Raw genomic sequence first — 16,388 nt, 5'->3', positions numbered from 1 at the left:
CCCCTCCCTGGAAGTATTCAAGATCAGGCTGGATCAGGCTTTGAGCAACCTGGTCTCGTGGGAGGTGTCCCTGCCCATGGCAGGGGGGTGGAACTAGAGGAACTTTTAGATCCCCTCCAACTCAAGCCATTCTACGATTCTATATCTTCCCCACCTCCTCCTTCCGCCCCCCCAGCACCCCTCAGCTTTGCCCCGGGACTCGGCAGAGTTGTAGACCTTCACGCAGGGGTGCGGCAGAGCCACGGGTGCGGGGGGAAAGGCAGGAAAGCCGAGGGGAGAGGCAGGGAAGCCCGCCCGTTTCCCCGCGGGGGTGTGAGGTGTCCCGCTCCCGCAGGGCCACACTGCCACCCGGTGGCAGGACGCGGGGAAGGACGCGGGAGGAGGCGGGGGGACACCGGCAGCCTCCTCGACGCCCATCAGTACCGGCAAGCCATTGGCATCCTGGCGCTCTGCTGAAGCGGCTCTCATAATTTAATTTATTGAGACTAATGCACATTTAACTCCCGCCTAAGCCTTCGTAATCACGCATCTAGAGCGGCAGGGCAGCTGCTGCGGACAAGGTGATGTAGGTGCTGGAGGAATTACTGCCACTCACTTCACTCTGCTCCACTAGAAAACTAAAACAAGGGGCAGATCACCAGCCAGAGGACAGACCGAGCCTGGGTGCCCCCTCTGTCCCTAAGACACCAGGGCAGCTCGCAGAAAAGGGCAGAAAGCCTCAGCTGACACTGGATTTCTTCCTTCCTGACACATTCTGAAAATACCAAACCCCAGTTCTTGCTTTGGGTAGGCTGGAGAAGAGCCAGACAGCCTGAGCATTAGCAGGTCAGCGCTCAGCACCAAGATATAGCCCCAACTGCGTAATTCTGACAGCAGGAAAATAAACAGCAGGTAAGCACCAGTGGTAGTCTCTCCTCAGGACACTCAGAAGGTTATTTAAACACCGTCTGGAGACACATTTATTCAGTAAGGGCTGTAATTAGTCTCCAAATTAATCTCAAGACATCGTTCTACGGCAGAGTAAGAAATGAGACTCCTCAGGAAAAGAAATTTAGGTGTTGCTGTTGACAGATGAATACCCTGTATCCAGATTGAAAAAAAACACCAAACCTTAAATCTAAAAGCAAGGAGGTTGAGTTTATTATTTTCCTAACTCAGGAAGATCTGAAGGAGAAGGGGCCCCCAAAAAAACCTCCCTGGAGAGGCTAGAGAAACTGAATAAACTACTGGTACTAGGAAACAAAGTTCGCCACTTGTAACTATGCAGGTACATTTGCCCTGAACAATGGGCCTGACACAAAAGACCCACAGAAGAGAGAGCAATTCGCTTTGGATCAGCTCTCAGCTGCAGCAACCTCTCATCTTTATTTCCATTCCAAAATAAAAAAAAAAGAAACAAAACAAAACCCAAGTAATTCTGAACTCTCCTCTCTGCACTCTCCTCTCCAGACTGCTGTTTGACGCCAGCATAAGACAAAAGCAAAATGAAACATTATTATTGACAATGAAATAAGATTTGTCCTGCTAAGTCTCCTTCCCTGTTCTTCAGATTTACCTCCTGGCACAAACTTAATGAACAAAACCTGAAGCAAAGCACCCTGTGCCAGACAACGCATTCTAATCTGAAATTACATCTCCTGCTCTAATATGAAAACCTCAAAGCACCTCTGATGAAAAAACACATAGACCTTCCAGATTAGTCCTTACATATTCAATAGTGGGAATCAACCAGCTGCTTCTGCTCACTTTAATCAGGAGACAGCATGCTGGGGTGGCATGACTGTGTAAGCTAACAAGACACACAGCTCTGGTGCTGGAGTTCAGTATCACCCCATCACGCTGCAGAGTGTCCCTATGGCAATCAAGTGAAGGCAAGAGGGAAAAACAACAGAATAAACACTGTATACATCACATATATGCTCTGGGAGGAGAAACATGTCCATCACTTGTCATGTTTCATGATTAATATGCAAGCAGGGTGTTTTGTTTTGAACCATCTCTCACTAAAAATGAAAACCATATTCCACAGTTCATTCCTTACCTTCAACAGCCCTTTTGGGAAGTCTCTACCATCATCCATTCCTTGGAGGTTAGCAATAAACTCTTGACAGGTCATCTTTTTCCCAATGTTCTGGAAGGGATGGCAGAGAAACACCGCATCATATTCATGCCACTTTCCAAAATGATGTGAATAAGCAACATAAAATGAATTGCATCTCTCCTCGCTCTCATTTAAGCCCAAGGCAGCACTAAGACGGCATTCCCAAGATTACTCGGAGACAAGCATCCTTGTGTGAATGTAGTTAGAAAAGAGAAGGTGACTTTGGACCCCAAGTTCTACCTACTCATTCAAAAAGATAAACAGCTAAATACTGGAGGGTAATGAAGAGGGTGATGATGAAGCTCCCTGGTATCTGCATGGTGCCCTACACCTCCATGTCTCCAGAGACTCTACCAGCCTCTGACGGAAAAGCTTTGCTTGGTCCTGCTGTGGGGCATAAGGAAAAAGACAACGGAATCACAGAACCATAGAACCGTTTAGGTTGGAAAAGACCCTTGAGATCATTGAGTCCAACCAATAACCTAACACTGCCAGGTCCACCACTAGACCATGTCCCTAAGCACCCCACCTACAGATCTTTCAAAAACCTCCACGGATGGTGACTCAACCACTTCCCTGGACAGCACGTTCCAATGCTTGACAACGCTTTCCCTGGAGCAAACTGAGGCCACTTCCTCTTGTCCTACCACTTGTTACTTGAGAGAAGAGACCAACACTCACCTCGCTACAACTGCCCTTCAGGGAGTTTTACAGAGTGATAAGGTCTCCCTTCAGCTTCTTTTTCTCCAGGCTAAGCCATCTCAGTTCTCTCAGCCACCCCTCATAACACTTGCTCTTTAAACCCTTCACCAGCTTCTCTCCTTTTCTTGGGCACACTCCAGCACTTCACGTGTTTCTTGGAGTGAGGGGTCCAAAACCGAACACAGTATTCAAGGTGTGGTCTCACCAGTGCTGAGTACAGTGAGATGATGACTTCCTCACCCCTGCTGGCCACACTATTTCTGATACAGGTCAGGATGCTTTCGGCCTTCTTGGCTAGCTGGGCACACTGATGGCTCATGTTTAGGTGGCTGTTGACTAACACCTCCAGGTCCTTTTCTGCTGGGCAGCTTTCCCGCCACTCACCCTCAAACCTGTAGTGTTGCCTGGGGTTGTTGTGACCAAAGTGCAGGACCTGGCACTTAGCCTTGTTGAAGTTCATACAACCGGTCTTGGCCCATCAATCCAGCCTGTCCAGGTCCCTCTGCAGAGCCTTCCTGCCCTCAGACAGACTGCTAATAAATGATGGTAAGTGGCTTGGTGAACAGAGGCCCCTTCCATAACTTTCACTCACATTCTCCATTGCTCTCTTCTAGTATCAACTACCCTGAGTTGGGGTAGGACGCCCAGGAGCAGTCATTACCTTTTCTGATTCACAGGTTGAGGCTGCCTTGACATTCCCATAGGACGGCTATCTTTTCTCCCTTTCTGTATAATTCTCAGGCTGAAAGCTGTCCAACAGGAAAGGAATGGCTACGTTCATGTAGGGCCTGAACTGCTCCATTTAGAAGCTAGAGGCTGCCTTAAACTGCTTTCTGATCCCAGTCTCCACCATCCCGTAGAGAAGCTGTTTGTACTCAGTCCCACAGCTGTCCGGGGTGCCAGAAGTCCCTTGTTTGGCATACAGGGAGCCTTGCGACCAGGCAGCAACGACAACACTGAGTTTCTGAAAAGGAGCCCAGAGAGATCTGAGGAAAATGAAGCAGCCTTGGATGAGCTGTGTAACAGGGCAAAAGCAGAGGGAAAACCACAGTATCTTTGGGAATGCCACTGCTGGCAGTCAGGATAAGGGGGTGAAGATGGCTTCTCCATGGTCAGGGTATGCCTTGGCTGCAGAAACACTGTGGAAAAGCTTTGTGTGCAGCCAGTGGCTTGGCTTAGGAGCAAATTAACACAGAAGTGGAGCCCAAAGAAAGGCACCAGCTGGTAATACAGGTCATTCAATGTTACAGTTACATGACAGCTTGGACTGCACATCCTCTACTTCCCTTCCATTACGTACGATCAGGGAGACAGGGAAAACCAGCAAACCTTGGCTGTCAGCCTCATCTAGCCACAAAAGAAGATGCTACAGCCTGTGGCCAGCACAGGCCAGTTGAAAGAAGGCAGGCAGGAGCACTGGAACGGTGCATGCTTCCCACATCTGGAGGGCTCCTGACAACACAGTCTGGCTGCAACCCTGGGTCTCTGGTTGCTAAGCTGACAGAACAAAGCTCACAACTGTAGTCTCTGGGTGCAGGCTGGAGATGTTCTAGTTGACTTGCAAATGCTTTCCTTCCTCCCTGTGACCAGACTTCAGCTTGCTTCTCTTTGCTTCCTCCACAAAGCAGTTTTGTGCAGCTTCCCCATGCTGACCAAAACCAACAGCAGTGCATCTCATTTCACTCACTGAGATAACTGGTATTGCAGAGGAATGGCTGTTTTGCTCCAGGACCAAAAGTAACACTTCCATGCGGTGCCACACAAGCTCTAGAAGATGTACCTGGCTGCCTAGAGATATCTTAAATGTCTCTAGCATCACAGTCTGGGTGATGATCTCCCTGTAGAGAAGCAAGCATGCATCTCCAAGATACAGATAGCAAAAATGATTTAGTTACAAAGAGAATGAAATGTGACAAGACAGGGATAAATAAAGGGTTAAGCAAAAGAGTTTGTCTACAAGAGTTAGGGCAAGTGTGAACTGAATGCAAAGCAGCTGCACTATAGCGCTACAAGCAGATGATCTTATTGTGAAATAAAAGTGTCTGTACTTATGATCAGTATGTCAACAACAAATGGAAGTCAGTGAGACAAGCTCTGTGACTCATTTGCTTCCTGTTCTAGCAAAACCATGGTAAGGATGGGTCAGAGCATTATCTTGGTTAGGAAAGAGATAATTAATGTATTTCTTCAAGAGGCTGCATTCCAAGTAAAAAATGCCCAACTTACCACCTATGTGGGAATATTAAAAGCAGTTAAGAGGAAGATCAAAATTACAGGAAATGGCAGAAAGAGAGAGAAAGAGAAAGAGAGAGAGAGAGAGAGAGAGAGAGAGAGAAAGAGCAGACATATTCAGGAGTCTGGCAAACATTGCAGCTGCATACAGTAAGAACACACTAACAACAGCCAGTAAAATAAGCCTCCGAAGTTACACGTTGAAATAGCTGGAGTAATTCTAGCTTCAGCTGCAAATCAGCATCAGCAATGATGAGTCAGAGTCAGATCATTTACTCCGGTACCTAGCAAAGACAGTACGGGCAACTAAAGCATAGCAGGGGACAACGGGCCATGCTGTCAGTCTGACACAAAACCATTTAGCCTCTGTCCCTGGACTGCAAGGCTGGGCAGGCTGGAGCGTAGGTGCTCCAGGCTCACTCTGGGGAGCAGGATAACTGTGCAGACAGTCTCAGGTGTGCACAAGAGAAGCGGTGTATGCTAAGAGGCCCACCAGGGCATGTTTCTGTGCCTCTGCTCACCCTCTTGTGAGACAGATGTGCTCCTCTGACAGGGAAGGCTCAACCCTCAGGGAAAAAAAAAAATCTCTGCAACTTCCTTCCCCCTCCCGCTTCTAGAGTTTTCCGACAAAAGCATTCAGTTAATGGGAGGTGGGTGTCAAAACGCCTAGGGAAGCACACAGAAGCCCTGGCTTCATTACCTGCACCCACCACAGAGCTGCACCCACAGGGGCTGAACAGCCCCTGGAGACAGACCCAAGGTGTCACCACCTCCACCTGCCCAAACCACCACCCCTGTTATGCAAGAGCTCCCAACTGAGGCCCTCCCGGAAGAGCCCTTGCCAGCGCAGTGGAGGGTCTCAGACAGAGAGAAGCCCCAAAGCCACCTGGCTGAAGCCGCTGCTGCTGCACACTATCACACCATGCTCCCTGTGTTTTCTGCTCTCCATCCTGATTCCAGGAAGAAAGAAGCCTCCTATCAGCACGGGATTACCAGGTGCAGCAGCCATAGTGCATCAAGGGTGACGAAATACATGTCCTAGGGCCGCTGGCACCTCGTACCAGTGTGACTAAGAGGACTAAAAATGGAATTCTGTCTCCTCCAGGCAGGCAGTGGGGAGAGGTATGCAGCGGGGGAACACAGAGCTCTCACTCAGGATGCCCACATCCTTACTCCACTGTTGGCTCTGGGCACATCTGTCACCACCCAGCCTGAGTATAACTCTGGTTCCACCAGATCTCCTCCCAGCAACTTGATGCCTGCAAATATCATCTCCTCCTTGTGACCTTCTCAGCACCTCTTCACCTTCCTTCTTCCCTCTGCTTTCGCAAACATTTTCACATACTGGAAAGGGGAAGCCAATCCTAAACACAGCTTCTTGGCCAGGGCCAGGTGCTGTAACCAGGAAAGGATGGGAAAAGCAGAAAAAGACAGTGGCCTGAAGACAAGGAGCATCCTCACGCATTGTGGCAAAACCAGGCGCAATGCCCACTCATGCGAAACTCATCTGGGCATGCTGGAAAGTCTTGCCCAGGACAACAGCCTGGGAGTGCAGCGTTCTCACTGTTTGCTGTCTGCAAGGGTGCTTTAGGAATAGGACACAAGCAAGGGGACTCTGCTGCCAGAAGACCTCTCCCTCCACACAGTGTTGACTGGGGAAGTCTACACAAAGTTGTGCATACTCACGTGGCCGTGCAGGTCTGTGTTCAGCAGCATCATGGCGCATGTGAGACAGTGAACTCCATCTGTAAAAACAGACATAACCAGAGTCACACGCAAACCCACAACTAGACCTTTCAGAACAGCTGAAACTGAGCCTCATAGCCTAACTGAGCCTGTTTCCCTAATGAGAATCTGTTTCATCAAGAAATACACATAATTAAATAATTAACAGTGAGGTCATCTCACAGCTGCTAAGCCGGAACAGGCTTTCTTTCATCTTTTAATGACTGTTGAAACTATCTTGCAGCACCTATGGATGAGGCAAACTGGACAGGAATCTGTGCTATCACCCTTTGCTTGCTAATACCAATAACACAGACTGAATCAACTCTCTCTATTTATTTTGGGGCAGAAATGGAAGAGTAAATTCATCCATTCTTGTATGCAGAGTGGATACGATGTAGTACTCTGCTTTCCTCCTCCTCTCGCCCTCTCCTCATTAAGGGCTCAGACTGAATTTTAGAAAACCTGAGTCAGTTGTTTATGCTGCCTTGGCTCCATATTGGATAGGAGTACTTCAGCTTTTTTGAGGTGGTCCTGTAGCTAAGGCCCTCGACAATGAGCCAAAAGAGACAGATTGTATCCCTAGCTCCAACTCTGGAGCCACCGCAGCAGAATTGCAAAAGTCAGTGTAGATTCTCATTTGCAAAAGCAGACACCAGTTCCATAGCCCTCATTTTCCAGGCATCTGTTTTAAAACCCAAAGCATATCGGTTGTGCACACAGTCAGATGAAAGTGATAGCGTCCATGGTGCCATTTATCACTCCTGAAGATCCAAATGCCTCTAGCCTGTTTCCAAACATTAGGAACACATTAAGAAAAATATTTTCCCTACTCCCTTGTTGATAAACACACGGTGCCACCTTCCCTTCTCTTAACATAGGTGTCATAAAGACACAGAGTCATTTATGAGACAAGCATACACTGCAGGGAGATGTACATAAAAACCTTCATAGCTGAGCCCAGATAATGACTATGCACATGTCCCTGTGCCCTGTGAAGGAAGAGCAATGGGGGATGATGACAGATACATCTCACAATCAGTGTGATTATCACAGGCTTAAACCTGTGCAAAACGAAGTCATTATAAAAATATACTCCCCAAGGTATGGACCATATTTTCTTACGACGTTTGTACAAATCCTAGTATCCCAGCAATATGGCTGAAATGTAGCAGAGCTATAGAGGCAAGAACTACAATTACCAGCACCAGTTAAGTCTGAAGCAGCTTGAATCTCAGGCTGTGGTGCTGCAGATCGGGTTTATGCATTTCTTTAGAGTAGCCTGTCCTCTCATGTCCAAACCACAAATGGATCCAGAGAATGGAAAAGGGAAAGGAGAAAAAAGAAAGGCAAATGCAATTCTGGGTTTCCACTGAACAGAACAAACATCATATTTCTGCAGCATAGCACTTGACTACTGACAGTAGAAATATAGCATCAAAATTAGGTAGAATCCTGGGCAAAGCCTGCAGGACTCATTTAAACCTAACTGCTTACTCAGTGTCAGAAGTGGTAACATTCTCCCTGCACCCTGGATTAGAGTAAGGCTGTCACATCAACATGATAGTAATTATTTTGGTCTGGACATTACATATGTATTCTACCTGACTGCCTGTGGTGTCTTGAAACAAGAAAGGCGTTAGGAAGAGGACAGAGATAGCATGGGAGCAGGTCCTGTCTTACTGCTACCTGTTCTCCTCCCCAGCATGCCAGCTAGTAAAGCAGAACAGGTGCTAAATGGACAAACATCACCTCACTGCATACCATTCAAAGAATCATTGAATCGCTTAGGTTTGAAAAGACCTTTAAAGGTCATCAAGTCCAATTTTGTTAACTAGCAATGCTAGATCCACCGTTCCCTGGCAGTAACTGTAAATATCAAGCACGATCACTTCTAGACGCAGACGCTGTCAGGAAACATATACCATTATCTTTGGAAAGTACAGTTACCTAGAAGAGACTTAGCTGACAAGTAGAATCACCAAACACAGAACTGGGTTTGTTCTGTCTCAAACCAGGGCAGCAGGTCACAAAGCAAGGGGTAGGGAAGTGTGGCAGTACCTCCAAGCGTAGCAGCTCCTTCTCATTTACACTTGAGACTAAAGGCACAGCTCAGTCCACGCTTATTTTCTTTCTTGCCCTCCTCCCTTTCTCAGTGTGTGACCAGCCTGTGCTGCACTGACAGGGCCACATGGGTCTACCAGTGTGGCTGGCTGAACACAGCAGCTATGTCAGCAGACAGTTCATCCTCTTCCCCAATGCCAACTTTCTCAGGTTTGATCTGCGTGCTTGTTTGTTTCCCCCATCCATTTCCAGAATGACTGAAAACATTGGCACTCCGACTGATGTTAACTAGTCAAGATGAAACCATGCCAGGGTCTGGACAAAGCACTCAAAATTCACTGGCAAGAACTGGCATGCCTGCTGCCAGAGCACACAGAAACACAAGCACTGAGTGGCACATGGAAAGCAAACGGCTTCTCTTTCACCTGTGATGGCACCTATTCTCATCCACATGCATGTAGCTAGAGCAAAGGTATTGACACACGTCAGAAGTCAGCGAGGCCAGAAACCACAGCTGAGGACATTCAAATCTGGAGATGCTACATCTGAGGATTTACACTGAGAAAGCCTAAAATCCCTTCCTGACTGTGGATAAATACAGATTTTTCACTGCCTTACCACAATCAAATGTGGAGAACATGGAGGGCTTCAACACTCATCACAGGGAGTCTCTAAACTGTGGCACAGGAATTACACACCTTCAGTTCCCAGAAACACACCATACACACTATTTAAAGTGAGCATGAAGGAATAGGGAATCAACCAAACACCTTTGTATCAGAAGCAAAGTTACCTTGAGAAGAAATGGCGTTTGGGTTGCACTGGTAGTATCTACTGGAGAAGTGGATTAAAACTCTCTCTCGTTCCTGAGTTTCTCCAATAAGTGAAAAGGCTTTAAAGAAACTCCTAAAAGAAGAGCAGAAAACGGTGAAATCAAAGTCATAAATCTCTTTTTGCCTCACACAGCACACAGAGCAAAGCATACTTCACAGCAGGAAGTACACAGGAGCACATGAGATATTTGGTTCCAAGAAGTCTTTCCAAGAAAATGGGCTATTATCCCACACGTAGGTAATTCCAACATCATGGTAAACGAAGCAAGAGTTAAATTATCACCAGTCTCAGCTATGGAATATACCAACTAATAAGCAATTACACCATTTGAAAGAGCTCTTCTTATTTTTAATATTTCTCTCTTCCTTGGGGAAGGAAGCAGAGCACGTGTTGTTTACGCGTGACAGACATCCAGGGTGTCCTCTGTCCTTTTCTAATTGTCTGTCACTCCTGCACCTTTTAACTTCACGCTCATTAGTATTCCCATCCAAATCAGAGGAGCTACTGCAGGCGGTTAAGTTAGGCAGGTGCACTGCAGACTCAGAGCCCACACCAAATGTGCAGTCGTTCCTCCAGCGGGTCATCTCAAAGGGTTTATCAGAGCAGCCAGGAGCACGCCAGTCACCTCGCAGAGGGCAATGTGACCTCCTGACCTGCGGAAAACAACTGGGTAAGAGAGCAGAACAGTCGCAACATCTCCCACTGAGCTTCAGCAGCGGGAGGAACCATCTGGGTTCCTGCTCAGGCCAGTCCAGGGCTGGTGCACACCTAGGCACGCTGGTTAGGCACAGACAGTGAGCCTGTGCTAAAAGGTGGGACAGACACACATCTTCCACTCTTCATCTGACACCTAACTACCATGCCTCTCAATCACGCCACTCTGCCTGCTAGAAAAGCTCGCCTTGCAGCCAAAGAAGAACTTCTGCACTTCCTAAAATCCTCACATCCTCGAGCCAAGAAATGACCTCAGTAGTATCAGCCTACGCCCATTTGTCAGGATGATGCTAAGAAAAGCCTGAAAACACAAATCTTCTGGGTCCAAAGCAGGATAACATAAAAAATGAGCGCCTAATAGACAATTTTTAAATACCCCATGAGACTGAAAGTAACACCAGAACTGAGAAGCATGGAATATATTCCTGGAACATTCATGTCTACCTAGTCTGGATGCATAAACGTTTAATTTTTTCTCTTTGATGTAAGGTCAGAGACAGGCTGTACTTGCAATGATCTAGCACCCATACAGAGTGTGATTTGCTTCGTAATAACTTGATTTCACACGTAATGTATTGCAAATAACCCAGTTCACAACTGAGCCTTTGCAGGGTTTCTCTTCCCTTCCTAACTCATGCTCTCACGGGACATTCTGACAGCTAGCCATCCTTCCTCCTCCAGTTCGGGCTGTTTCCAGCAGCACTCCTTGCTCGTGCCAGGCACCACAGACCTACACCCTCTCCTCTTCTTCAGTATCTTTACCCTACTGGAAGCTGCCTCAGAGAGACAACTGATGAATCAACATTTGGTAAATAAACAAGGCAGGTTCCTTGCTCTAAGAACACAATGCTGCAGCCAACAGCCATGGAAGTGAGTTTCTGCCCACCAGGAGGACCTGGATGGACACTGACAGGGGCTGGAGTAGCGGTCCCATCTCTTCTCCTCCAGCAGTCCTGCTGAGGACATGAAAGATGCACTCGGGAGATGCATAAGCGATGTGGGTTCAGGGTGTGGAAACAGAGCAGGATAACGAAAGAACAACCCTTCCCACGTCCCAGACTTGTGACCAGTGGTGATACACATTGCAAAATGGCCTCCAAGAGCCTGGGGGTAGCACAGGTCTCGGCTGGTGCCACAGGCTCCAAAATGCTTCACAAATCACAGCCTGTCAGTGAGCCAACAGCAACAGGATCCCTCTCACTGCAAGCGTGAGGCAGCACTCCTCAGCTCCCCAGGCTTCGGGACAACACTCCATCCCTGGCCTCTGCTGTGCCTTCAGGGAGTGCAGCCGGCAGTCGCTGCGGCTGCTCCTGAAATCTCAGCAAAACCCTGGAGTGTCTTAAGTCCCACACAAGCCAGGGCATATTTTAGAGAAGGTCATAACTATTAATACTAACAGCAGATCTACAGAGTGCAGAGACCTCCTAAAAATGTGCCACAAAGCAATTAGGTGTTGGATTTCACAATTTAAAGACAGATATATTTAGCATCGTGCTTCAGGGCTGCTAAAACCCGGAATGATCAGCAGGCTTCCCACCACCCTGGCTGCTCTCTCCCTGTGCTGAGCGGGTGCTCTAGCTCTGCTCCACTCCTCTGACGCAGGAGCAGGCAGATCACTTGTCCACAGGCAGGTTTTCTTTCTGACACCTTTGGCAGGCAAAAGATTGGGCTTTCCTTGGGGTCTGCCACAGTATCCTGAAGCTAGCCTCCTGGAAACACATTTGCAAGGGGACTGGCAAGTGCCTGTGGACCTTCTGGTTTTGTATCATCAGAAAAATGCAATAATCCACTTGAGTAACCTCAGCCAGATGACTTAAACTCACTTTAACTTTCTTTAACTACCAGAACACCAGCAACCATGCTAATGGGCCCATGCTACACACACTTAGTATTTCACCTCCTAAGAAAAAATATACTAAAACCAAACACCATTGAGGCCTAATTCCAGTGTTTAAAAAAAAAGGAAAATTGAAGGGCTGGGTTTTCAAACACCCACACTGGCAGCTATCAAACCCTCAATGGCATTTTCCATGTGAAAGCCTTTGCTGTTCCGCACATTTTTGGGTGTCTCAGGAGGACACAGCAAGGGGGGCTGCCAAGACAACATCAATCCCCGTCCCTGGCTTTGTTGCATTGCAGCTGGGCATAGCAAACTTCAAAAGGCACCAGCCAAAAAGCCTCCAGTTCAGCTGTGAGCAGCAACTTCAATCCCCAGCAGCACCTGGCAGACTATGAGTCCCCTGTTTACTGACTGACTGGTCACTCTTATCCATCAACTCTGCATCAAGGACCATCTCTAAGCAGGCCCACCCAAAGATTTCCCTCTCCAGGACATGACACCTCTCCAGTAGCACTTGGGAGCATGGCAGCATGCCAAGCCAAACAGAAAAGTTCTGTCCCAAAAAAAGGTCAAATCCCTCTCTTCACCCTCTTAAGCACCCACAGGGCAACTGCTTCAATCAGGACAATACAGCAAATGGTACCTTTACTAGAACAAGAACATGAAGTCTGCAAATGGCCATGTACCTGAGTGAGTAGTCCAGCGTCATGCCTGTGAAGTCAAAAAACTTCAGGTACTCTTCGGCCACAAGCTTGCTGAATTCATTGCTTTAAACAAACAAATAAATAAGAAAGAGTTATCATTTGAAAGCGAAGCCCTCCAGAACCAGCAAGAAGAACAACACAGCCAAAAGGCTTCGTATGAGCACATACTTTTTACCCAAATGCTTTGCCACATCAGAGCGTTTGAATCTGTCCAGATGGTAAAGGCGCTTAGCCAGGCGCCTGGCTGCTTCCAAATTGCTGCTGCTGCCATTGCTGAAATCGTGGCCAAGGACTCCGGTGGCATCTTTCTCCTGAAATTCATTGCTCCCCATGGCAGCACTGGAGTCTATCACATTATTCTGCAGTTGAGCATTGCTATGAGACAGAAAAAACAGGGAAAGAAGAATAATAAGACAACATTACAGTTTCAAGAAGGATTTAATTCCTCTTAGAATAGAAGGCAATTAATGGTACAGAGGTAAGGTTACACAACATAGCAAATTCCACTTAACTGAAGGATTGGTGTAGAATGGGGACATTTATTTATCAGTCATGAGAGGTTAAGAGATGGTTAAACACGGAGACCCAAACTCGGCTTTCCAGCCCAGAAACACATTCTGCTCTGCACTCACCTTCTGAGTGTGCTGAGTGTCCACAACTTGTGTTCACTTCAGAGAGATGTTTGTTATTATCAGCCTACAACTGCACCTGACAACTCTGGGTTCTCATTTGCTTCATGCACTAGTATCTTTTTAACCCAGTCGCTTGCTTCACTTGAAGGAGTCCCTGTAAAAGTATGCTATTAGCCACTTTCCAGGTGAAAACGCAGCCAGCAAGACAGAGTGCTCAGCAGCTCCAAGCTGACTAGGCACAAGTCCCTTCCTCATTCTTCCTCAGTTGTCCTGGAAACAATAGAACTCCCTAAATCTAAAATAACATATGCAGAAGTCTGAGTAGCTTCTGTGCTGCCTATGAGCAGTGGGCAGCCCACAGAGAGGCAGCACTAGAAAAAGCAGGACTCAGAGCAAGGAACCCAGCTCAGGAAACTGGAGAGAGACATAAGCCACTTGGGCCAGTCTGAAGAGCTGCTTGTTTTCCTCCTGCTCCCTTGTGGTGGCAACAATCTGCCTCATTGGCTGCTCAAAGTCAAGATGTTCAGCTTGCCAAACCCAGGGCACTTTACATAAATCATGCATTTATAGATTCCTCCCACCTCTACTACAGCAGGAAATCTCTGGCTGAGATGCATTGCATCTCCTTGCAAAGAGGCAAGAGCCCTCCACACCAGAAAGTGCACACCCACATACACACCCCTGCATACAGGGCGGCTCTTCACTTTGGAAAAGCTTTCCTCTGACACTGGGATGAAAATTCTTGGAAAAAATCTCAGTTCTGTGTGTCTGACCATAAGAGCAGTTTTATTTTTAAAAATATTACAAAGAAATTCTTTCCACTAAATCTCATTTACACAGAGCTAATAAACCATCAGTAGGGGTCACACACAGGGCAGATATGAGTGGAATGAATTAAAGATGATTTTAAATACTACATTTCAACATACCACGGTTTCATACATCCCTGTAATCTTCAAGCTTGACAAATCATGGTTAGGACAACTGATCATTGTGCTCCAGTAACAATTATCCAACCATTTACTGAAATGTCTGCTAGCCACTTATTAACCCTTTAAAGATGAGATTTTCATATAATGTGAGCTTAAAGCAAAAATCTTTGCATTCTGCATGCTTCCTTCCACACAAATCATCACCTGTGCGCTATCTCCCTCCTCCCATGCATAGCTGAAGACAAAGAGAGGTGCAGTGCTCCTACAGGGAGGAGACTTGCCAATTTCATCTCTGTTTCCATCTTCCTAGTGCTGCTAGAACATTAAAAACATCACACATCCACACCCTGGGTACAATATTTTTACCAAGTATTTGGGGAAAACCAGACATCTAACCTGTTCCTACAAATACTTGGGATTTGATTTTGCATGTATTTCACTGCAAATAATAAGCTGCTACAACAAAAGGGGCTCATTCTCAGTGCTCTAGTAGGGAATTAATACTGGAACTACAATTCCAACAGTATTACCACGAGCTACGGTAGAAAACAGAATAAGCCACTCCTGATAACGGTGTTGTGGCAAATGCCTCCTCAGTCCTTTTAAAAAGCATTAGACAATGTATAAAATCCTCTAAATTTGGTCTGCTTCAAACTTTCAAAGAAATCAAATTCCAGACTCCTCCGACACACACCCCAAACAACAATGCCTTGTCCATCCAAATCAGGCACGACTGGTTTCAATCTCTCGGCTCTAACAATGGATGAGAGCAAAGGATAACCAGGTGAGCTAGCACACCTACAGAGCTTTCCCCATACAAATGCTGCTTCAAAAGCCATGCCAACTTGCAGAGCCTTGCTCATAAATCACACCCTTGTTTCACCACTGCTCTTTATTAAAGGCGGTATTTATAGCCTTGAATGATGGCCAAAGCTGACAAGAAACATCTGCACCCTGCTACGAACCAGTGCACTATGAGAGTCAATGTAACCACAAAAAAACCAGAAGTTTAGAAAGACAGAAAGTGCCAGCATCTGGCACTTAGTGAAATAAACAGTATGGTAGCTCCCAGCTTCTGTTCTGCCTTTTGGAGCAATGGCTGGGATGTGAAGGAGGAACACCCAGCAAGGAGAGCGTGCTCTCTCCCCTGCTTGCCAAAATCAGCCAACAGGGCTGCAGAAGAAGCCTTATCTTAAAACTTCACCCTGATAGGGGGTCCTCCTGTGTGCATGAGGTCAAAGAATACGGGATGCTTCCCTCAGTTATCTGAACAGTTTAGCTTATTGCTGTTATTTTTTTTTACCATATCTATTTATTATTTTAGCTTATTGACTAGGAAGTACAAGAAGGCAATCAAATCAACAATATAGGTTGTCTGTAACATAAGCTTCTTGTTCAGGGAAAATGCAAGATGGTTAACATTAAATTGAGACTTGAGTTCTCAAGTTCTTTAGGAGGTGAGAAGACTCAGTGCCCATGTCACTGAAGGCTTAGGAAATGAAAATGCCCATTGCACAAGGACTGCAAGCTGCCTTCTGGACAGGTCCCTTAAGCAGTGTGCGAGGGGTATTACTCAGGGGAAAGGCCGACTTCTCTTCTTACCTCCAAGTCTCTCTGGGCGCGCCACTTTCATTCCATGCCTCAGTTTCCCCAGCAATGGAACACAAAAATACTTGCCTCTCTCTGTACAGTGCTTATAACAGACTCTAACCAAGGGCTAAGAGTGACCAAGGCTGCAACTAGGTTTGTATTCTGCAGCCTACAGCTTATACACATAAAGAATTCCACAGCAGCATTACCAGCTAAACAGAGCCCAAGAAAGGGTAAGGTTAGACATGGATTTCTCATGGAGATTTACTCTTCAACACATAAAAATAAGAAACTTGTACTGACAAAAACAGGCTGAAA

The 16,388-nt window shown here is 46.7% G+C and overlaps 1 protein-coding gene across 1 annotated transcript; it reads right to left on the bottom strand.

Moving 5' to 3' along the window:
- Positions 1-2,041: 2,041 nt before the first annotated feature.
- Positions 2,042-13,287, bottom strand: LOC104278201 (PH and SEC7 domain-containing protein 3-like; the record flags this gene model as incomplete). The annotated part of the gene is made up of 5 exons (XM_009875106.1): positions 13,085-13,287; positions 12,899-12,979; positions 9,618-9,730; positions 6,722-6,780; positions 2,042-2,131 (listed from the first exon to the last, which is right to left on the bottom strand). Coding segments are annotated over exons 1-5 (507 nt in total), but the record flags the coding sequence as incomplete, so codon positions are not given.
- Between the last annotated feature and the right edge of the window lie 3,101 nt (positions 13,288-16,388).

This window comes from Apaloderma vittatum, unplaced genomic scaffold (genome assembly GCF_000703405.1).
Source record: "Apaloderma vittatum isolate BGI_N311 unplaced genomic scaffold, ASM70340v1 scaffold7648, whole genome shotgun sequence".
NCBI lineage: Eukaryota > Metazoa > Chordata > Aves > Trogoniformes > Trogonidae > Apaloderma > Apaloderma vittatum.
Note: the sequence above shows the minus strand (reverse complement) of the source record. Positions and strands in the feature narration are given on the sequence as shown.